The 24782-nt window shown below is 48.6% G+C and overlaps 1 protein-coding gene across 1 annotated transcript; it reads left to right on the forward strand.

Annotated features, from left to right (window-relative positions):
* Positions 1-6816: 6816 nt before the first annotated feature.
* LOC116951409 (ATP-sensitive inward rectifier potassium channel 12-like) lies at positions 6817-21715 on the forward strand. Its single transcript, XM_032969966.2, has 2 exons — positions 6817-6959; positions 16337-21715. Exon 2 carries the CDS (start codon positions 16568-16570, stop codon positions 17873-17875), a length of 1308 nt encoding a protein of 435 aa, XP_032825857.1. The 5' UTR covers positions 6817-6959; positions 16337-16567; the 3' UTR covers positions 17876-21715.
* The last annotated feature ends 3067 nt before the right edge of the window (positions 21716-24782 follow it).

The raw sequence follows: 24782 nt of genomic DNA on the forward strand, positions 1-24782 counted from the left end.
CAATCCCCCTTCTGCATTATTTACACTGAAATTTGTCACCATGTGCTCTGTCTAGATGCGTACGTTCATTGGGAGACATGATTAGCCAGTCTGCGCTAGGTGATGTCCAATGGGCTGCTAATGTCTCGTCACGAACTCGCCATTTGAGACGTTAGTCAAATTCACTTGGAAATTCGCAATTTCTAAGTTGAAAACTCATTTCTTCAGAACCGCTTTCTGTGTTCGAGTTTACTTGTCCCCCCCCTCCCCGCACATCCGATTAGCACGGTTGGCGACGTACGGTGCGAAAGAAGTTCAACGAACAGTTCCGAGAAAAAGTGTGTGAATCCCAATGGCAATTATGGAAATTACACATATTGTACCATGAGAGACTTCTTCAATGAAATCCGGGCTTTTATTAAACGCTGTGCATACACACCTGTGCAAACAGAGGTTTTTTGAGAAGCAAACAAGTTTAATCCAAAAACTGACTTCGCCCATTGATACGTTTCCCTGATTATGGCCGCCATTGTCATTGACAGGGCACCGTTTGCATCGTCGGAATTCTGCCGTTAACAAGCAAACGCACGCATGCTGGCAGAGCATAACGCCGGACTGAGAAACGCCACAGGAATCCCGTCCCCCCGCGGTGTTCCTGAGTTTAACGCGTGAGTAGACTTTCGCGACCAATATCCATGATGAAGGGGTTTTTTTTTTGGGCTTGGTCGAGTAATTAATAACCCGACCCCTTACCTCTCTTCACTATTGACGACTTGCAGCACAGCACACGGCAGATGCCTTCGCAGTGTGACTCATGACCTCCTCTTGACACCAAGATCCAGGACGATCACGGCTATGCGCCACTTCTCGGTGGTTGCCACCACAGTCTGGAACGCCGTCCCTCTGCACATTCGCAGCATCACTTGCATCGTCTCCTTCAAGAGACACTTAAAAACTCACCTCTACAACCTGACCTTCGAGTGACTGAGCTTGGCCCCGCGCCTCCGAGTTGCGGCCGTTCTGTCCGCAAATTTGCGCGCGTTATAAATTGCATTGTTATTATTATTAACCAAAAAAACGTTACCCCATTTTCTCAGGTTAACGCGATCCATTGTGATTTATATGCCAACATTTAAGCTCCCACCCCTCTGATCTTCGCACCTGATAGGCTAACAGCGATGACATCATCCTCGACTCTATTGAAGGCCGAAACAGGGCGACTTCTTCACAATTCTGGCGAATCGCCTGACGATGCATGTGGTACTCACCATCGAAACGTCGTAACTCGAATGGTAAATGTCGTGCGTTTTACTGTCCGATACACCGGTGTGCCGATAGTCGTAGCTAACTGGCACGTTTTTGTGTACGCGACAAACCTTGCTAATTGGCTGCGTTGGGTGGTGGCGAGTATAACGACGCATTTAATATTTTCCGCCATCTAACCGCCCTCCCCAAAAAAATACTTCCTTACGGAAATGGCCCTTCAGTGCAAACGCCGACTCTAAGATGATCTTCTTCTCGATAGGCTTTTGTTGGTGATGTCAGAATCTGAAGCCTCAGCAATTGCCAAACGCTGCCCCCCCCCCCAAGTGACGGAGACACTTCAAGCTGCAGTTTATTAGCTGTTAATCCCACCCACATCGACTCAGGAAGTGCTCACCGGTGACGTCATCACACCTACTCCGCTATTTAAGGAACGAAACGGGAGGATTTATCCACAAATCTGGCTGTCGCCTGATGATGCTAGTTGTGATTACTGGCGAAACGTCGTACACTCAGATTGTAAATGTTGTGGCTTTGCTCTCCAATACACCGCTAGTGCTTTACTAGCAACGAATTGGCATGTTCTGTTTACGTGAAAAACATTGGTGGTGGCGGATTTAACGACACATTTATATACTTACGCGATCTAACCCAAAAAACCTGCATCGTGGAGTGAAAAACACGTTACACAAACTTGTCATGGCTTAATGACTCATCACAGATGTCTAATCTCTAATGCCGTCTGTTCAGTGCTTGCTCTATCTCTCTCTCACACCAGCCCCATACCTTTACACCCATTTGATTTTTTTAGCTTGTTTACCCAGAAAAGCCTCAACTCTTAGTTCCAAGGCTGTTTTTTTTTCAGGAGGGTCCTGCCAAGTTTTCGAAGTAGGGGACGATTTTGCTGCTGTGCGTAAATTGGATTATTTGGAAGTGATTTTTCATCACTGCGATGTTTTGGCCAATAAAAGTTACAACGTGTATGTATATATATCTATTTTGTATAGCTATGGGAGGAGATCGGAGAGCCACAGAGGAAACAGCGGGAGACCATGCAAACTCAACGCAGAAAGGCGCCCGAGTCGGGAATCGAACCCAGGTGCTGTTCTTGTCGTGAGGTACGAGTGTAGCCAATGTGTCACTCTGCCAACCATCCAACTGCGTCCTCTCCTCACGCTCCACCCAGGTGCGTCTAAAGCGATGGTACAACAGGTGCGCCTCTTCCCATCTCTTCAGTGATCTCGAAGTATGTACGTTGAACTTCTTTCGCACCGTAAGTAGCCAACCGTGCTAATCGGAGGCGCACATATCTCACAAAGACTCTAACAGCTCGCGACCTTTTTTGAATGTATGTATGTATGTTGCACTTCTTTGTTTGAGGCTGAGAGCGTTTTGTTCACTATATATACACACACACGCGCGCGCGCAGAGGACATTTTCGTGAGTCTTGTTGAAGCGTTTCCCTTTTTCCGGCCTGCACAATTTTGTTTTCCTCTTGTGATGGGGGTTCTCATCATTTGTTGCAGATTTTAATTGAAGCTCTATGTTGACATATCGCCACCTCCCTGACTTCGATACGCACAGAGCTCATCAGTCGCTTTGAGGTCTCCTCGTGAACATCAATCCACCTTTTTATTATTACACGCTTTTATTATTACACGCTTTTATTATTACACGCTTTTATTATTACAAGCTTTTATTTAACTCACTCTGTTGTATCCTCAACTCTGTCTGTTGTTGTATCCTCAAATATTGTAACTCAATTTTAACCCACTTCCCAATGTCGTATCGACTGCAAACTTGATATACATATGTCAAACTGATGGCAATACTATATTCTATCATTAGAAAAAAAATATGTATTTTAAAGCAATCTTTTTTTAATATGTTATGTTTCGGCTTGGGTCTAATTGTCCACGCTCAACTCACGTTGGCTGTAAATCACCACAAGTCCCTTACGATATGGCAAGTTTCGGGGCCACTTCCTGGAGTCGTGGAGTTCTGCCATTACTCGTACGGTACATTTAATTAAAGCGTGTTTAAAAAAAGCATTTTTAAATATTACTGATTACACATACACATCTCCCGGCTCAACCCCCTCCTTCCGAAGTGTACATTCTTTCTAAATTAATCATTAATTCCTCTCAGCCAGGAGATTAATTCCTCTAAAACTGATCTAAAACTGACAAGCATCACCCATTTGTGGTCTGTCCTGTTTACCAAGCTGCTCAGCAGGTCGCTTTGTATCCAGCCTTTGTAATGCTTCTACTGCGAGAATTCCCCCAGTTGCACGGCGGTGTCAGAAGCCAGCTCCCAGCGTGTGACTGCGATCCTCATTAACCGTTGATCCGTGTGTTCAGAGATGAAAGGAAGTTTTACCGGTTGCAGAGGTAAATTTGTAGCCACACACAATCAAACCCACTCGGACACGAGATAATTTTTACCCGAGGGGTCAACACGGGGCTTGAACGCAGGCTGGAAAGAGGTCCCGGGTCAGTGTCACGACACGGACTTCAGTTTTTCCGAGCCACCCGGCCACACGAGATCCTATTTTAAACGTGCAGCCCAGCACCATACGCAAGCACTTTTTTCCGAAGGCAATTCAGCAGCCAGAAATAAAGCGATGCAGGGATGGACATACATGACAAAGACAAAGATCCCCTGTATAGTCTTAACAGACTGTTGGGACAAGTGCGGTTAGCGAGCACCTATGAAGGCCAGTACGGTACACGAGGGGGTGGGTGGCCAGCACCACGCCCGACCGCCTTTGTCTCCCCAGTGGTGATGTTTACACACTGCACCAGGTACTCATTTGAGGCTGAGTCGACCTAGGGGAGGCCCAGGACCGGTTCAAATAATTATCACTGGTGTTGGCCGTGAGCGGGAATCGAACTCGGGTCGCTGGGTTCGTAGCGCAGCGCGCTAACTGCTACACACCGCTGGACATACGTAACATATATATACACACACACACAAAACACAAGGTGCTTGAATTGCCCATAATCTGTGGCGAAGTCAGCCCCACAGTTTGGTGGGCAGGTTGCTGAACATAAGTACCCGAGGCACGAATACCCCAGGCACTGGGCATCTGTGAAAAAAGAGCTTCATAGCTCATCGGATTCCTCCAGTCTAAATACAGATTCTGATTCTACTTCTGCCGAATGGCAGCAGTATATAATGACGGTTGTTGTACTCAGATGTGTTCGAAAAAGATGAAACCAGTAATTAATCAGTTGTGTTGTCCGCCTATTGCTTACATTGATGAACACATTGCCACGTGTACATAATATATCTGTGAACGTGACAATCCAGTTGGGTTGTGGAGGGTTAATGGCAAGTATGCTGGCATAAAACGACCACCACGTGGCCTTACCCCCCCCCCCCCCCAAAAAAAAACAGAAGATATGGAGCATTGAAATTTGCTATGATAAAACCCGTACGTTTTTATTATTATTTAGCTTGTAGTTCTTTAATTCTGAAGGGGCAGGGGTGAAGTTTGTCATTGACTGCGTTGAGAAATGTCATTCACGCGTAGCACAAAGTGACTGCGCTTTACCGCAAAACCAGGCACATTCCAAGGAACCTGTTAGCATGTTCACTTGGGAATTTGCCCGTGGCGAAGTATCAAAACCAGGACACCTGGTTTAATAAAAAAAAGTTAAATGCCAGGAAGGCGATTGGAGGCAACCACAAGGTGTGGTAACACCAAAACACAGGCGCGCACATGCATGGATACGTACACACAATGCACACAAACACAAATACGGAGTGGTCCAATTTTAAATGTTGAAGTGCCTGCTATGGAGCCTATCCGTCCTTTCAGTCCATGTTATTACAATAATGATGCAATATTGCACTGACGTGTGGATGTGGGGTGAGGTGGGGGGGGGGGGCATTAAAGTGTCTATTAAAAGTGAATGCTGCCGCGAATGTGAAGTGGGTTTATGGCTTCTTTTCAGACGGCGGGAGCTGCCGCGGAGAAAGGATGCGGGGGCAGTGACCACGGCCTCCTGCTCCTCCTCTCCACACCGAGGAGCAGGGGGCTTTGGGTCGCGCTGTTGCTGCTGAGAGTTCCACCGTGAGCTGTGGTGCAGGGTGACAGGAGCTGTGGTGCAGGGTGACAGGAGCTGTAGTGCAGGGTGACAGGAGCTGTAGTGCAGGGCGACAGGAGCTGTGGTGCAGGGTGACAGGAGCTGTAGTGCAGGGTGACAGGAGCTGTAGTGCAGGGTGACAGGAGCTGCAGTGCAGGGTGACAGGAGCTGTAGTGCAGGGTGACAGGAGCTGTAGTGCAGGGCGACAGGAGCGGAGAGAGAGAGAAAGCAGAGGCGGAGTGAAAGGAGGGAAGTGAATAAGAATCTGTGATGTTGACTGCCGTTTCCCCTCTGCGGATAAGGAATAGGAGGCTGGCGATGCCTGTTTGGCGTTGTGGGACGTACCGGCACGGTATACTGGCCATTTTAGCCACTGCCCACACACGCACACATGCCCTAAAGATGATTATAGATGTGAGTTTTACGAGGTGCACGCACGGATTGCAGTCTTTACCGAGAGTGGACCTTTTTGCCAGCGGAGGAATTCTTCGAGATTTGGCAACGTTTAGGTTGGAACTAATCCGAGAGGTGACCGCGTCAAGACATGACGCGCGAGTGGACTGCGCGAGGTTGAGTTCACGCCCCAGGCTGGACATCTGTAAACAAAACAAAAATAGATTTCGTAGCTTGTCGGATTTCTGCAGTACAAAAAAAGAAAGATTCGGATTCGGATTTTGAGACGTAGAGCAGAGAGGGGAAATCCGTCTTGCAATGTAAGTCGACATTTAAACTGTTGGCTTGAACAATCCAAAGATTTTACTGTACTCACACACAAGCCTGACTGCTGATGAGACCCGGAGGTTCTAAGGCGATCCAGACGTTTCGTGCCTAAACGAAGGGCCTCTTAATAATATTGGTCTGCAAAATAAATCGGCTGATGGACTGAAAAAAATAATTTACATGCAGAAATACATTTCGCTTACATATTGGGTAATAATTCCTATCTGAAGAAATATCAAACACAGTAAACTCGTAAAGCAAAGCAAAACAACTGGCAAACTCTAATTATTTATCCATAATATCGTTTGTTGGGGGGTTAGATCGTGTAAATTTAAATGTGTCGTTGAAGCCACCACCACTCGACACAGCCAATTAGTCAGGGTTCTTCACGTCAACAAAACGTGCCAATTCGTGACTTGTTCAGCATACCGGTGCCTTGGAGAGTATGACGTTTGGCCGGCAATTACAACTATAGCATCATCAGGGCCGACAGAACCTGTGTGTGCCAACCTCTTAATTGATTTATTTTATTATGAGACCTCCTTTTGCCAGTAACAAGATATAGTAATAGGTTTTTGCCCTTTTAACTGGCACAATAAAGGTGTCAGTTTTTGTGCCAGTTAAAAGGGTAAAAACCTATTACTTTGATTTATTTTAACTTTTAAGGGGCGGGATTACACGACAAGAGGCACCGCCCATTCAAGGTGGACGCGCCCACCGCCGTGACGTCACGCCACGCCCTCCCACCGCCGCTATAAAAGCGAAGGCCGTTGCATCCACACGCTAGAAGGTTGCTCGTCTGTGTGGAGTGTAGTCGCACTGTGTGAGTGTGTGGGGTTTTTTTTAATCTACAAAGCAAAGCTGCAGATAAATAACACTTCCCCAACCCACAGACCAAAAGAGACGGTAAGATCGTGTATTCTCTCTTTTGTTTTGCGTAAAAGAAAATAAATATAGTCTTAATTTGGGGGGGGGGTGTGGGGGGGTGAGATGGTGGGTTGTGGTTTGTGGGGGGGGGGGGAGGTTATCCAATTATTAACACAAATCTCTGTGAGCTCTCCCGGGAGAATGCGTGCAAGGGAAGCTATGGTAATATCATTCAGCAGCATTTCATAATATTTCAGTCCTCTGGGTGTCATTGACTCGTCGGGCTTGCCAGCATGAGTTCGTGCGATTGGGTCTCGTGAAGGAAGTTTGCGGTGTGTTCGTTTAATGTGGTTATGTCCCCTATTAGCTGGCTTGGCATACGCGCGCGTGTGTTTGATTGATGAGGCACTTGCCCCAACAGCCTGTTAAGGCTATACTGTACGTGGGATCATCTTTGTCTTTGTTCGTCTTTTGGATGTAACACTTGCCCGAGCAGTCTGTTAAATCCATACGGGGGGAATTTTTGTCCTTTTTGTTTCGATGTCGATCGCACACCTGCGCATGTGTTAAGTTACCTGAGTGACTCTAGTGTAAGTATCTGCATACAGCTGTTCAGCCACCTATCGCTGTGTTAAATGAACGGGTAGAGAGAGAGAGAGTGTGCTGTGCGTACCGTGAGTAACGTGCGAGTTTATTGAGCACGCACACTGACAGGCAATTGCACAATTTATATTAGGAAGCCAAAGGAACTCCTCTATGCGCTCTTAAGACTAGATCGTAAACTCATTTCTTAAGAACTGCTTTCCCGTGTGTTGCGAATGAGGTAACGACACCTCCGATTAGCGCGGTTATAGCTACGTAGGGTGCGAGAGAAGTTCAACACGCGTCAATTATTTACAATGCATCTCTTTGGCTTCTATTGCTGTACGTCAGGGCATATTCCTGTATGCGTGGGACATGTATACCCTGCGTGTCTTACGCATGGCCAAGCATTTGCAATCTACAGTAGCGACGTGACAGCGCAAGGTGCCGTGGCGCCCAATTGTTTAATAAACGCATTTTAAGCGCCGTGGGTATCGCCCGTGACGGTCACGCAAAATGTTGAGCTTCGTGTTTCAAAACACCCCCCTCCCCTCCCCCCCCCACAAAATTAGTTTCTGTGAATGACGCTTCGCCCGCTATTCACCTGCAAACGTGCGGGGCCCAGGAAGCCGGTGGTAGCCCCCCCACCCCCCCCCCCTCGGCTTTGCGTGGCGATAAGCGTGCTCCGAATCGGTCCTCTCGTTTCTTCTTCTGCACGGTGCAAAGTGCATTTTCCAAGGCCCATTGACCGAAACGTTAGCCTGTATATATATGTTTGTTTTCTCCCTGCTTAGCAAGGCAGTTGCGCGAACTTGCGACTTGCTTGCGCGAGTCGCCCGGTCATTGAATGACCCAGGCATTAGTGGAACTGCGATTTACGGTGTGTGTGTATATATAGTAAAATATATGGCGTGATATACTGAGGGCAGAGACTGTGCTGTACAATTAAAATAATAACGCGGTCAAGTTATATAAAGGCGCTCAACGTGTTAATGATTTAATGCAACCCAACTTGCGTTCGAACACGGGCAGTGGAAATTTCCACACGAATTTGCCCTAACGAGATGACGGCCTTACTCATGCCCCTCACACACCCTTTTTTCTAACGTCAGGTTTTTTTCGTTGTCAATGTTGGCCGTATGCCTTTAAATCCCCCGTGTGTCAAGGGAAGATATTCCCCCCCGCCCTCCTTTTTTGTGATCTTGGATGTTTCCAGCATAAAAAAAATGGAATTCAATTCCGTTAACGAGTATAAACCATGCCATCTCCCCTCGAGGTGTGTGACCATGATGGAAAGCAACGTCGTCTCTTGGATCGATCGTGAAATGCCAATTGTTGTCTTGGTATTACAGTTAGGTTTACATTTTTGTTTCTGTTTCTTTCATAATATTATTCCTTAAGCTGCTTTTGGATACGCTTTTGTACTCTTGGAAAGTGTTTTCTTTTAAAACTCCGTTTTCTTTTCTGGTTTAAATGTATCTTCTATTGGAGTTGTCTTGGCTTGCGTTGGGGGGAGGGGGACGCATAGTTAATCTCGGTCACCCTGTTGACCTCGGTCACCCTGTTGACCTCGGTCACCTGTGCCCAGGAGATGCGATGCCTCGTGGCGTTTTAGCCCGGTTGGAGTAATACCCCTCGGTGCATCGTTTCGGCCGGAAATATTCTAAAATTCATTTGGCACCACATGCCCATCTCGCCTTATTTTGTCCTCATTGCGTACCCCATATCCCTATACACCTGTTAATGATGATTTGTTTATATGGGACGGTAATACAGCATAGCACTTATGTATAGGCATGCCTTGTGTTCCAGTTGTAGTGTCTTACACCGACGAATCCTTCTCCAAGAAAATCTAGCGGCGTTCCGGAAAAAAATCTCAAATAAGAAATTAAGCCTTGCAGTTGAGACTTAATTGGCATTGTAAATCCATTGGCCACTGTCGGCAAACATAAAAACTCGTGGTACTAAGTGTTGTGGCTTTACTCTCCAACACACCCCGGTGCGCTGTACTAGTTACGAATTGTGCACGTTTTGTTTACGTGACCAAACCTTCCTGTAATTGGCTGTGTCGGGTGGCGGCGGGTTTAACGACACATTTGCGCCATCTAACCCAGAAACCTCTATTGTGGATTAAAATGATTTGGTGAGTCTGTCGTTGCTGCGTTGCCATCGGTGCACAGTTAACAACAACAGTAGCAGCAGAAAAGTCAACACGTTCGTAAAAAAAGCTAAAGTGTGGCCTTAAAAGAAAGAACGGTATACAAATTCTTGGTTCTTTCGGTAAAGTCACGTAGAAGGGAAACAATAAAATAATAAAAATATAAAACAATAAAATTCTCACGACGTTTCGACTGCAACACAAGCAATCATAATCAGGTGTGAAAACCACAGCAAGAAAATTTTACAGTACCCTGGCGTCTACAAACTAAGTTGCCTCTGTGGTAGTAGTTACATTGGTGAAACCAAACGACATGTCTCGGACCGCATTCGTGAACACAAAGCAGACCTGAAACACGGTAGGACCAACACCTCGGCCGTGGCAGATCACTGTTGTAGTTCAGTAGGCTCACATGACATTGACTTCTCCAAGACGGAGGTTCTTTGTAAGCCATCTGGCTACCATGAGAGATTCGTTCAGGAGGCTATCCACATAAACAAACACAGAGACAATTTCAACCGAGAAGATGGATTCTGGCTTAGCAATCATTGGAAGGATTTGATAAACCATTTCGGGTCTTAATTGATTGATCACGCTTAAGGTGGGCTTTCAGACCGCATCCATTATTTTTCGTCTCCCCCCTCCTCTTTTCCGAACATAGATGGACTCGTCCATCTGAGCAAACTGTCAAATCGCTATCCGTGGTGCTAACGTTAAAATTAACCGCCACTTTTTTTTCAAATTTTCTTGCTGTGGTTTTCACACCTGACGATGATTGCTTGTGTTGCAGTCGAAACGTCGTGAGAATTTTATTGTTTTATATTTTTTTATTATTTTATTGTTTCCCTTCTACGTGGTGACTTTACCGAAAGAACCAAGAATATGAATCCCTGCAGTCACGAAAGCTTTAAATCAAAATTTAACGGTTTACAAGTTTTGGGCAGTGGTTCCCTTCTTCTTGGCGTGCTCTGAATAAGCGCCATTGCCCAAAACGTTGCCTCTTTGTAAATATTTATTTATATTGACGCGTTGTCATTGAAAAATGCGTTGAATTTTATCGGTACAGTACTTTAAAACGGCACTCCCGTTTGTTTCTTGCTTTCATTGAACCACCGTGATGTAGAGAAGGTGGCTTTTGTTCGGTATTGATACCCCGGGATGTCTTTCGATTGCCCCTGGTAACCGCATTAACCCCATTTGATTACCCCCCATTTGATTACCTGCCGACGAAGCAAAACAAAAGTTGGTTAAACTGTGCGCATTTCCAAGACAGATTCTTGTCAACTTGAGCCAGGTCTCCCTTGTTCCCAGTGGCCTCTCAGTTGGTGGTGGTGATGACGACAAAAAAATAATGACACGGTGATAATGATGTTAATGTTTGGGCTATGTATCGTGCGGAAATTTTAGTTTCACGGTGACACAATGCGCGGTCATATTTACCGCAGACTGTTTGTAATGTCACGCCCCAGTATGAATTGGCATTGGAATCGGGGGAATTTGGATGAGCCCCTGAACGAAATGTGCACGTGGGTATGTTGGGACTTTGGCAAGATCTGAATGTTACCATATTAAATACGATATAAACTGGACTGAAATGAATAATTTTGGGAATGTTAGAAATAAATATATAATGGTTCACACAAGAGTATATTTGGGGTTCATTATCTCCTTTGCAATGGTATAGATCGAGACGGCAGGAGGTTGGTAGAGACGATACTTGTTATTGTTGTGGAAAGTCTACGGTGGTCATCTAATAGACAAGGCGTTTATTCTGCCATAGGAATGTGGAATTTCTCGTGCTTGCTTACAGCCTAGAAACGGGAGATTGCACGTGAAAGCTTGCGGTATTCTTGATTCAACACGTGTTGCGGGTTCAATTGCATTTACGGGCCGCGACATCGACCCTCGCCTTGAAACGTCACGTGGTCTGTGCACGTCTCCATTGAGATGGGAGCACAGAAACGACGTCACATATCCGACCTGACCAAAGAACCGTCTAGCATGCAGTGCAGTAGTATCTGGCGTAACTGTCGGTCTCCATCGATGACCACGAATCCGACTTTTCCACGCAAACGCCCGACCCGAATCGACCTCCTTGCCCAGCGAGACGGATATGCGACGTTGTACTGTACTGCTGCGCTTCGTTGGAAACGGCACCGCGAATCTTCCTTGCACCTCGCAGCACCCAAAGCCCCACGGGACCACGGGTTGTTTACGTCTCAGCGCCAGCTCATTGGTCGTGCCGTTCATCTGGCCAACCAAGGCTGTAGCCATGGAGTCAACATTGGGGGAGGATCTGGGGGTCCCCCCCCCCCCCCCAGAAAAAAATCTAAATTTGAAAACTAATTTCCTGTCATTTCTTGCCTAAAATATAAAAAATGCACATACACATAGGATGGACTTTTTATTATTTTTTTTACAATGGCTCATAGTATATTGTATTACATTGCTCTGTTTTTTTTATTTTTTTACCTTTTTCTTGTTTCATTGTATGTAATGGCAGAGATTAGGGATTAGTAAAGTACAACCAGAACCACAATCATAAACAGAAGTCTATTGTATAGCAATATATTTGGGTGGACATTTTGAGCATATTTGAATGTTGTGGGGGAAGGGGATGTGTGTGTGTCCCCCCCCCCCCCCCCCCAATATATATATCATTACGGCCTTGTGGCCAATGGCCAGGGCACGTTTGCATGCATGCATCGGTCTGACCCTTTGCTGAAACGAGCCAACCGTGGCTTTAATTGCCAATTAGTAAAGTGTTTAAGCGGGCGTGATCTGCGCCAGTACAATAGCACATTCGGTGGCTTAATCATGAAAGGTGTGCGAAAGCATGTATGTGTGAATTTCTTCCGCACCGTACGTAGCCAACCGTGTTAATTGGAGGTTCGGGGTGATGCTTCTGTAGAGATGAGGCGTTCACTTCGCAGGTGCGGCCTGCGATGTTTGGTGCTCTTCTTCGCGCGGCACCAGCAGCGAAGTGCGGGTTTCGTTCGTGTCGGAGGCGCGCGTTGGCAACCTTTTTGTAAGGCAGTTTACATGGCCACACGACTACAATCTTACAAACCGAAAACGTAACGAGTCCCCTCCCCATGGGGCGCCGATCGCATCGATTGTTGTAACGTCATGAAAGTCGAAGTGATATCGCTCGCGCGAGTGTACTGTGACCAATAATATCCATGAGTTTTTTTTTTGGGTTAGGTCGCGTAAGTGTAAATGTGTCTTTAAACCCACCACCACCCGACACAGCCAATTGGCAAGGTTTGTCACGTAAACAAAACATGGCAATTAGTTACTAGTTCAGCGCAACCGCTGTTGACTTTCCCACAAAGCGGTACTCACTTTATCAACCTCCAAGGGATGATGACCTGAGTCAACCCCATAATTTGCATTTGAAGTCGCAATGGATGAAGCTATCATGATAATAATCTTCATACTACCATACATTTGTGCGTGTTTAGTTTAGCGGGGAGCGGTAGTGTAGCGGTTAGTGAGCTGCACTACGAACCCCAGCAACCCGGTTTCAATTCAGGCTCACGGCCAACACCAGTGACGAGTATCTGAATTGGTCCTGGGCCTCCCCCAAGTCGACTCGGCCTCAAATGAGTACCTGGTGCGATGTGCAAAGCTCGCCACTGGGGAGACAAAGGCGGCCGATGGTGGTGCTGGCCACCCCCCCCCCCTCGTGTGCCGTGCCGGCCTTCATAGGTGCTGCTCGCTAACAGCACTTGCCCCAACAGTCTGTTTAGGCTATACAGGCGATCGTTGTCTTTGTTTTAGTTTCATCAACCGAGCTGAAAAAAATGGAAGATGCCTTTTATGAACAGCCCCCCCACCACAATAAAACCCAAGGACGAGAGGCTGGGACACGCCAGCATTATTTTGGTGGCAGTGGAGAGTTTCGGGCTCATCACGGTTGTTGTGGCCTTCCCCGCCCGCCGCCGCGGTACAAACGTGCCACCCGTCGGAACGGCTGTGGTGTCACGACTCGGTGCCCATGACAACATTGCCAGCACAGGGCTGTTGCCACCTGTCCTGGGGTTTTTTTTGTTGTTGTTGTCGTCTCTTAACCAGGACGTCCTCATCGTGGTTGCTAGCCTTTCCTAGGAAATCAACAAGGCGGTTCTCTTTTCCAGTATCGAGAAATTATTCTTCCCATGATATGTTTTTTTTGGTATCTCCAAGAGATGATAACCGCACGCACACCTCCGTTTACACTGGCTTCATATGCCAAGTATGCATTTCGTACCGGTTTTGAATGTTAATTATTGCCGTGGTGGGGTGGGGGGTTTGGCAAAAGAGGGACGCATCCCAGTGCGGTGCAGGTGTGTGGAAGCCCCCACGTGGCTGGTGTGCCAGGAGCGGTGTTATTTTCGGAGCGTCGTCGGGACCGTGTTCACCGTTTGTGATATCCAGACGCTGCCGCTCCCCCGTATCGAACCTCTGACGCTGGAACCTCGTTGCGAGGCGACACAGGTATGTCACTGTGGTGAGCTTCATTCGCGCTTGACGTAGCCAACCGTGCTAATCGAAGGTTTCGGATGTTTCGGATGTTTCGAGTTCGTTTCGGAGGCACATTGGGGTTCGCTGCGCCCTCGGTGGTTGTACAAATTTGTTGGGGTCACAATTCAATTCCGTCCTTTTTTTCTCGATTTTTAGATAATTATTTTTTCACGGTGTGTCTTATTTGCACACTTGTGTTTTGTGCCATGAATATATATTTTTTTTCCACTGGCATATAATTTGTATTCATCGTAAGGAATGGATTATTACACGCATGGCTCTGGGGGGCAGGGTGATTGTAGGAGTGGGTGTGAATATGATGGTGGATCGGATTGTAAACCTCAAGCCGAGACAAGTGGACTGGTGAGCAAACAGTGTTACCTAGTCAGAGAGGGAGAGAGAAGAAAGCTTGCGCTCTTTTATTTGTCTTTCCACTTTGCAAGAGGGCCACATGGGCAGAAAGGAGCTAAAGAGGGTCATTAGAAATCCCCGCAGGGTACAGTATCTGTCAGGATCGCACTGTATCAAAAACGACCTGCGGCTTCTCGCACGGTCTGGCCCAGTGATGGGCAAACCTCGACAAGTTAGTGCGGCGTCCTTCACGACTATTTATTTGTACACATTTGAAACCATTGAGTTTTGACGGCACGACGGTAGGTGGTGTGTTTACACTTGTATATTGTCAGGGGCAGCACAAAAGGCCATCGGAAGCCTGCCAGTGGCCCGCGGGGGGGAGGGCCTTGCGGTGAAGAACGCTGGGTTAGTGGGACCCACACGTGCGGCCCCCTCCGTCACATGCTTGACATTGTGCACTCACCATGTGACCCCCACGCATCACCCTCGAGACACACTGAGACGAGGCCATCACGAGAAGAGGTGGGGGGGGGGGAGGGGGCTCCATGGGTAGTGTGTAGCCCGGAGGGGGGGGGGGGGTGGGCCGCAGGTTGCCCACTGCTGGCCTGGCCTCTTTGCTACTCGTGGTCGTCGTCAGCCTGTGCGGTATCATACAGCCCAGTGGGTGGCGGCGCACAGATACTGTCGATCTATCACTTCGTGGGGTCGGTGGATCGTGCACATTTGTGAACCGCACCAATACCCGACCCGTACCCTTGTCTGTTTGCATGCGATTGCAATAATCCGCTGACATCTGTGTTTTTTTTGTATGCTTCTCTAACTTAATTGCCGCTCGACCCAACTGCGTTGCGGCCATTTACACCGGCCGCACTGGGGAGGCCGAACGACCCCCACCCCTCCCCCTCTCCCGGCGACCTCTGGACTTGCAAGTCCAGCGCGCGAACCGTGCCGTCTTAATGATTCGCAAGTAAAGTGGAGCTGGGAATGTGACAGCGGTGGCGCGACCCGATTTATCTCGGGGTGACCGTGGCGCTCGGACACTGGGCGACTGGCCGTTGAAGTGTGGAGGGTGGTGGTGGAGGGGTGGGAGCCCACTGCAACAACACCTCCCACGCCCATGACATCGTTTATGTAACTGGGGGGGGGGGGGGGGGGGAGCTACCTCCGAGCTTGTCAAGGTGAACCCTTCGATGATGGATGGTGATTGTCCAGCAACAACAGTGACTGACCCAGGCTCGGGTGGTGCTGTCACACCTGAGATGGAAGTTGATTGGTCAGTCGGTAACGCGACCCTCGCCTAGCAATACAACCGTTTAGGAGTGCGCCCTGTCCTGCGAGGGGATGTTGAGCGTTCCGCCATGCACCTGTGCAGGCGGTGTGTTGTTGTAACGGCGTTGTAACGGCGTCGTAACGGGGTTGTAACGGCGTTTTTAACGGGGGTACAATCGGTGCATGGGGGGGGGGGGGAGGAGGGAGTGCTGGCAGATTTCTGCTAATATCTATCCGTTCCATCTGCATGGGGGGATAAAGTGCTACCCCCTTCCGATTAGCACGGTTGGCTACGTACGGTGCGAAAGTTGGAAGTTCTGCATGCATACACTTGTGGCAGGGGGATCCTACTGAATTAAAAAAAAAAGTATTTTGCGCTCACAATAAAATGTAGTGAAGCGTCTTTTATTTGTGTTTTGAAAATAATAACTGCAATTCACCCGTTTTAAAATATTATCTAGAAGTCCGTTATTCCTTCATGTAGTCCGACGTTACCATATATATTTAATTATATTTAAATGCTTTTTTTGTTTGTTTTTGTTCTTAGAAACCCAAATTTGGCGACGTTCACTCTGCAAGCGCGCGGAGATCGATCCCTGCAGCGGAGCCGGTAAACGCGCGCTCTTAACAATCGCGTTTCTGTCGACGCGGGAATTTGAACTCTGCTTTGGGAAGGCGGGGGGGACACACCACCCTGGCATCTACCGAGCCAAGCCGCTGCAACTTGTGCTGCTTCCGTCGGTAGCGAACCACGGAGGGGCGAAGCGACGCCACAGCAATGTACGATCGCATGGTGAGGAGTTTGCGTCCAGAGATGTACGGCGTCGTTCGCTCCGAGGCCGAGGAGGGCATGGCACTGAAGGGCGTCTCCGCGCAGAACGGCCACCCGAGCGGCAAGAAGCTCTACCGGCGGCCCACGCCAGGGCGCAGCCGCTTCGTCAAGAAGACAGGGCAGTGCAACGTGCACTTCGTTAACGTGGACAACCGGCCGCGGCGCTTCCTCTCCGACATCTTCACGACGTGCGTGGACGTGCGCTGGCGCTGGATGTTCCTCATCTTCTCGCTCGCCTTCGTGCTGTCCTGGCTGGGCTTCGGCCTCGGCTTCTGGCTGCTGGCGTGGCTGCACGGCGACACGGCGCGCCCCCGTGACTCCCCCGACGGCGAGCCGTGCGTCGCCAACGTGGACGGCTTCACGTCGGCGTTCCTCTTCTCGCTCGAGACGCAGACCACCATCGGCTACGGCTACCGCTGCGTCACCGAGGAGTGCCCGGCCGCGGTGCTGCTCGTCGTGCTGCAGTCGGTCGCCGGCTGCATCGTCGACTGCTTCGCCATCGGCGCCATCATGACGAAGATGGCACGTCCCAAGAAGCGGGCGCAGACGCTCGTGTTCAGCCGCCACGCCATCGTGGCGATGCGCGACGGCAAGCTGTGCCTGGCGTGGCGCGTGGGCAACCTGCGGCGCAGCCACCTGGTGGAGGCGCACGTGCGCGCCCAGCTCGTCCGGCCGCGCGTCACCGAGGAGGGCGAGTACATCCCGCTCGACCATCAGGACCTCAACGTGGGCTACGACCAGGGCCTCGACCGCATCTTCCTGGTGTCGCCCGTGATGATCGTGCACGTGATCGACGAGGACAGCCCGCTGTACGCGATGAGCAAGCGCGACCTGGACGCGGAGGACTTCGAGATCGTGGTGATCCTCGAGGGCATGGTGGAGGCGACCGCCATGACGACTCAGGCGCGCACATCCTACCTGTCCAGCGAGGTGCTGTGGGGCCACCGCTTCGAGCCCCTGCTCACCGAGGAGAAGGACAACTACCGCGTGGACTTCTCAAAGTTCCACGACACCTATGAGGTGGCGACGCCACTCTGCAGCTCCAAGGACCTCGCCGAGAACAAATACGTGGTGCCGTGCGGCGACTTCTCGTACGAGAACGAGCTGAACCTGGGCCGGGGTGGCGCGCCGGTGCCGGACGTCGCCGAGCAGAAGAGCCTCGTGCGGCCACTTGCCGGCCTGCACGAGGGGCGGCCGTCCCAGGCCACTGTCCCACTCGATGAGGGCCAGCAGCGGCGAGAGTCGGAGATTTGAGCGCGCAATGCTCAGCGCGGTTCACTGTGGAAGGGCAACGCGACGATGTCGGACGCTCGTTCGTCAAGGCCACCGCTCGCGGACTTGTCACCGCTGTCAGGTGGTGGGTGCGTCCCGTCGCACGAAGGGTGACCGACCCGCCGGGGGCCCCCCCCGACCCTCGTGGCCCGAGGCGGGAGTGTCGCGAGCCAAGTACTCCTGAGTCGGTCCCCGCAAATGAATTATTGCGCACCTCTTTGCAGGACACGACGGAATGGTTTGGTTTCAACAAAACACAAACAAAAAAAACTAAATCGGGTCTGAAGTCAGGTCGCAGCTCGGCGAGGAGGTCGGGGCCAGACAGCTGAATGGGACAGCCTTTGGGGAGGGGGGGGGGGGCCTGTGCCTCGTCCTATTGGTGCTGCCGTGGCTCGCCGTGTGCGGGCACTTTTAGTTGTCCTTGGATGAAAAGGGGGGGGGGGGGGGGGTCGCCTCATGCGATTCGCAAAAAAACACTGACTGTCCTGGTGCAGTCTCCCCCAGCGTGGGAGAGGATCATTTGTACTTTTATTGCCAAATGCTGCTACATTTTAGATCTTTGGTCTAGCATGCTATTTTTTAAAAACTCTACTAACTACTATTATTATTATGAATCGTGTCTTTTTACTTTCGATGTGATTTTTTTTTTAAAAAGGAATAAACTCTCCGTTGTACTTTAGCTCGCGCAACAAAGAAATAGGTGTTCAAGCTGGAGTCCAAAAAAAAAGATGTGTGCGAAGAGGACAAATTCACCTGTGGGTCAGTTTTGTTTTCTTTTTACCGTCGCCGCCGTGACCGCCGCGTTTCTCACGATGATCGCGTGTACACTGCGAAATGTTTTTGCTCGCAGTCTCCCTTTCTTTCACTCGCACGCTCTCACTCACTCAGTCTCTCTCTCTCACTCCGGGAGAGCGTCTTTTTCGACGTGGCTCGACAAAGCCCCGCGTTGTTTTTCGTGCACAAAGAGGTCCCTGTGTGTGTGTGTGCGGCTTCTCCGCCGGCACTGGCTCCCGTGCGAATGTGAACCGTGTCTCCGCACCCCCACTGCCCGCTTCCCAAACGGAGCGCCTCCCAACAACCCGATAGCAGCACGCAACGGAGATTAATTTCGGACATTGGCATCTGGCAGCCAGCTCTGATATCTAAACTGGGGCTAAACAATACCCGGAGTCGAGGAAGTTACGTCAGCAGGGATGGGTTATGCCTGGGGAGATGAATTACCGAAATGCGAATTCTAAATTCGAATCTGTCGTCGATGAAGAGGCAAACCCCACCGAGGTGAACTGACCGCAATGGTGGCCATTTTGTCCGCTGGGATGGCCACGGTTTTCTCAACGGTTTTTTTTTTCAGTTGGTGGTTCTAAAGGGACGACACGTGGCCACACACCGCCACACGTTAGTCTGGATAAGGCCTAAAAGCTTTGTTCGTTCAGTGCTGCAAGCACGCCTTTGCGCGTGTGTGCGGGCGCGCGTGTTGTTAAATCCTGTGAAATTTACCAGCAGTTTCTCAACGTCCACAGGGCACATTCTGTTGCAATAGCAGTTGGCGTCATAGATATTACACTAAAAGCGGCTGTATGTGTGTTATGCATGCACGTGCACATTAATGAAGGCGGTTTTATAGACTTTATACATGCAAACATCTATTTTTCACAATTATTGTTAAAACGACGATTGTCGTCTGGTGCATCGCTTTAAAGAGGTTTAAAATCGATATCGGCGTGCCCGCGTGAAATGCATTTTTTTTGCATCACCGACATTATTTTATTTCTGGGGCAAGGACTTGGCAGTGTCGGCATGCCCCTCCCCCCGGTTCAATTCCAGCCTCTGCTCATACTGTTGTTACTTGGCTGTTCTTCATCACTATCAAGCCGTTCCCACCTAAATAAAGTGCCCCGGGCGATTCTCATGAGATTGGAGGGGGAAGGGTTCAACTACAATTGCTGCTTGCCACTCGACGTGGCTGTCATGCCCAAAAAACAGCCAGGTTTTTTTTTTGCACAACAAAAAAAAGTTGCATAACCGAGCGGCCGCACATCTCCCAATCCGGTTAAGCGTCCATACCCGGTGCGGTATTTTCTGCACGTTGTAAGCTGTCACTTTCTGAGACGAAGACGTTCACGAATTTGGACCCCTACAGACGCGGCACAAGCGTCTGTACGTATGCACAGTGCGCAGCCAACCGTGCTAATCGTTTATTAATATCGCGTACGCAAGTTCACTTCGAAAGCACGGTCAAAAGCATTTTCCCTCCCCCTCCACCGTGTTCGAAGGGGCTTGTGATTGGCTGTTGTGTCCCGTAGCCTATTAGCGCACGACTGGGTAACGGACTTAAGTCTGTGAACATATCCGAATTTATCACGTGTATGTTGAACTTCTTTCGCACCATACGTAGCCAACCGCGCTAATCGGAAGTGCCCGTTACCTCATCCACAAGCGAGTCCGGCTATGCGACTTTTCCCTTCATGTTCTACGAGTCCCAATAATTTCGCCCCTCCCCCTGCATTTGTAGGCCCTATAAATATTTAGTTTTTTTTGCTTCTAAAAATAAGCGTGTAACAGAACCTCGCTACCCCTTCAATCACAGATTGAAAATAAAATGGGTTTTGACCGATATAAATAATCTATTTTTTTCCTGCTTCAAATATATCTCTTTGTTGCTGTTACGTCATTTGTACATAAACAAATATATACTTGTGCCAACATAGTCACTTGATGATATAAAGTGCCTTAATCGAGATCTGTGTTTTAAAAAATATATATACCGTACAGTTTCGGTGTGTTTTATACATAGCAATGTATATGCCTATGTACTGTACAGTACATATATTGTCATGAAGCGTTTGATGTTTCGGTACGTGCAAACTGTCTCATGAGGCTAAGGCCATGGAACTTGACACAAAAGCCCGAGGATATGAAAGTCTTAAGTTTGCCGTCACCACTCTGTCACTGTAAAGAGATTGTACGCGGCAATTCACTGTATCTCAATGCACACTGTCCGAGCAGAAATATGATGGGGTTTTAAAAAAAAAAAAGTTAAATTATTGAAAATTTAAATTATATCTGCTATATGTTTGTTACTACATACTCGATAATGTGGAAGCACGTTTAAATACGCACTGAATGTACTTTGCGTGTGTGTGTGTGTGCGGGGAGCGGTCGTGCAGTGGGTTGGCACTGCGCGATGAACCCAGTGACCCGAGTTTGATTCCTGAACCTGTCCTGGGCCCTCTCTCCCCAAAGAGGTCGACTGAGCCTGAAATGAGTACCTGGTGAGGTTTTGTCGACATCAGAATTGGGGAAAAAAAATAAATGTTACCGTGCATGGTGCTGGCCTTAATAGGTGCTCGCTAATAACCCTTGCATCGACAGTCATATGTAGGCTTACAAAGGGTATCGTTGTTTTGTGTGTGTGTGTGAGCACATGTCACTGTTATTTGTGGTGCAGGTTGTGTGTTTTTTATGCACAGGGTGAAATCTGCCTTCTGAGAAGGCCTGAAGTTGGAGGGAGACATTGGCGTGGTCTGATCACATGCTGGCCCTTTGTGGAAACATTTCCAATATCCAGTCGAATTGAATTTCACCTGGGCTGTGCACCTGCCGTGCATCGGTCGCGCCTCTGAAACGGCTGCTGCCGCTACGCTGGCACGCAGACCCGCAATGTATGTTTTTTTTTTTTGCCGGCCGTGATCATTTTATGCATTAAATCAAAAACGGGCATTGCCTGCCAGCGTGTGCGGCTGTGCAAGCGGTGCGAGGATGTTGATGCGCGCACGTTCGGCTCTGAACGCACGTGAAGTAAAGCGTTTCGACTTTTTGAAAGTGCGTGTGAATGTTCCGTACATTTTTTTGTTGTTGCTCAGCGTTTGCGGTGGAAAGGGGGGCTGGGGAGGGGGAATAGTGTAATACGTAATGCAACGTTGTCTTCTTAAAGAAACCTACACTCCGGATGATCGGCGCGTTGCCTCTGTCACGCATCTAATCCGCGTCTCCGCTGAGCACGGTCGACTGCGTACGGTGCGAAAGAAGTTCTGCATACATGCGTCGAATCATTATCCGGCACACCTAGCCTGCCGCCATCCCCTCCCCCTATCGTCGACACCCGCAATGCAACGAGTCGCACCGTGAATGGGTAGTTTCCCCTTGTGGCTACAAATGGGTCACGCGAACCCATTGCCAACAAACACATGGTTGTCAAGCCATAGCTATACGTGGAGATGAAACACAAAAACATTTGTGTGATTTGGGGGGGGGGGGGGAGAAACCCACAGCCATTTGTGTATCACGTAACAACTACAACAACAACAACAAAAACGCCACGAAGACTTTCGCTGCCAATATTATTCATAATAAAGGTTTTTGGGTTGCATTGCGCCAGTATAAATATTGTGTCGTAGCTATTCTGGTGAATCGCGCGATTTATGCTGGATGTAATTAGCAGCGAAACGTATTCAAATTGTCAATGTTGTGGATTCATTCTCCCAACACGCCTGTGGGCTGAAGTAGTAACTAATTGGCGTGTTTTCCTGACAAACCTTACTGGCTGTCGGGTGGTGGAGGGTTACGACACATTTATACTTACACGATCTAACCCAAAAACCTTTACTATGAGAAGAAAAACATCGACATTTCCTGAAGAAGTGAATTGTGGGCTTTTTTTAAAAATCGTAGGTGACCATCAAAATCATTTTGAACAAATGAGCGTATTGGCGGTACACGGGTGGTGCGCGGTAAAATAAACAACGGTAATTTTCGCAATTATTGATTTTCCTCAACTCCCCGTCAGAAATAATTATTGCGGGGTGGTGGTGGTGGTGGTGATGCGTCAAAATCGGTTCTCGTCATGTCGAAGCAGCCTGAAGACGAATGTCGGTTCAAATTGTGTTTTTGCTGCACCGGTTGTACCGCCAGTACGTCCAAATGTGACGTGATGGGACGGCAGCAGTGATGCACCGGTCCACAGGTGTCTACCGCCGCTGCTGCTGCTGCTGCCAGTCGGTCAGCCACGCTTGCTCAAATGTATTCTGATGGTGACTTCTGCAGGATATGCCGTTTTTGTTGTTGCATAATGCACACATGGCTGTGTGCCTTGGTTTTGCAACGTATTGTCACGCAGCCGTTCCCCACCTTGGAAGGGTGTGCAGCAGTCGCTTGCGCTTTGCCAGTCTCCCCTCGCTGCGTTCTAAATCCGAGCGTGCATACAACAAACACGAATCGGGACAACACCATTTTATTTATATCTGTCACGTGTGCGTCATTAGCTCATTTTCTACATTGAACACGACGGGGCTATAATCTAAGCGTTCTTCAGAGCAAGAACGCAGTTTCGATACAAATTTGTTTTATTTGTGGAGGTTTTTTTTTGTACGTGGGGGTGAAGTTAACCAATTACAAGCATACAACGCTGCACATTTCGAAAAACAATTTTTATTTTAGCCATTCCGGCAAGAATACAGAAGGTGGTTAAAGATGTTGAAACGCCGAATTGACGCCTCTTGCAACTGCTGCATGCTTTGATAATGTATACATTTTATTGGTTCTTTCGGTAAAGTCACGTAAAATGGAAATAAAATAATACAAATAAAACAAAATAAAATTCTCACGACGTTTCGGCCACAACACAAGAAGGCTACATGTGTTGTGGCCGAAACGTCGTGAGAATTTTATTTTATTCTGTTTTATTTTTATTATTTTATTTCCATTTTACGTGACTTTACCGAAAATAACCAAGAAGATGAATCCCTGCAGTCACAAAAGCTGTAAATCGAAATGTATACATTGTCTTTGAAACTGATTGGCCCATACCAGAGACGGCCTTCATTATGGCCTTTATCCATAACAGTGTTTTTTGGTTAGATCGCGTAAATACAAATGTGCCCTTAAACCCGCCGCCACCTGACGGCCAATTCGTCACTAGTACAGCACACCGGTGTGTTGGAGAGTAAGTCGACAACATTTACTCTCCAACACACCGGTGTGTGCTGATCTAGTAACGAATTGGCATGTTTTACTTACGTGACATACCTTACTAGTTGGCTGTGCCGGGTAGTGGAGGGTTTAATGACACCTTTTTATATATAGACAATATAACCCAAAAACCTCTAAGGGATGATGTTGCTCGTGAAAGCTTCCCACGTGTTAAACTTTAAAGCCTTTATTTGCATGTTTTGTTTCATCACACGCATAAAATGTGTGGTTGACGCAGACTCCATGTCTTGCAATAGACGTGTCTATCTGGTGTATGAACATCTTAACACCCGCTGTTGTTAGTGCCGGTGAGTGTTAAGGCTGTTTTTTTTCTCTTTTTTTTATACTGGCACAGACAACGGTTTCCTACGCGCGGGTGTATTCGTGCATGCGTACCCTTATCAATCGATGCATCACCCCGTTCCAAAAAAAAATGTACAGTGATGGTGGCAAAGGTCCGCGCTTCTGCCCACGTGCTGACATTTCGTATCCAATCGCGACAGCCTCTATTACGGTGGGATGACACGGAATCGTCTCGTGTGTATGCCCCCCCCCCTCCCCCCCGCTCTGTGGGTACAGCTAATACAGCAAGAGGGGAGTTTTAAAGGCTAGGTGGGTTACATTTAGATCGAATCCACGCTGGCAAGGATAATAATCGCTCCCCACCCCACAACCTCCCGAGTGCCGTACGGAAAAAAAAAACCACAACCGGTTTTTTTTTACCTCTGGCTAGAAGTACACGGTTACAAACGCAGTCGGTCGTGCATGTCACAGTATATCCACAGAGCATCAAGCTGTAGTGGTCGGGAATAGCTGCTGGGTCCGGTACAGTTCACTCCTCCCGGCCGACTCTACTACTTTTGCCTTCGTTTAAACATCTGAGACTCAATTATCGATTTGGCTATTTATAATTGACATGTAG

The sequence above is a fragment of the Petromyzon marinus genome, chromosome 43 (assembly GCF_048934315.1).
Source record: "Petromyzon marinus isolate PM22_M1 ecotype Great Lakes invasive population chromosome 43, UKy_Petmar_22M1.pri1.0, whole genome shotgun sequence".
In the NCBI taxonomy this organism is placed as follows: domain Eukaryota; kingdom Metazoa; phylum Chordata; class Hyperoartia; order Petromyzontiformes; family Petromyzontidae; genus Petromyzon; species Petromyzon marinus.

What these genes read in the sequence shown, in the direction of transcription:
- LOC116951409 (XM_032969966.2), top strand. Translation starts at nt 16,568, where the DNA reads ATGTACGATCGCATGGTGAGGAGTTTGCGTCCAGAGATGTACGGCGTC.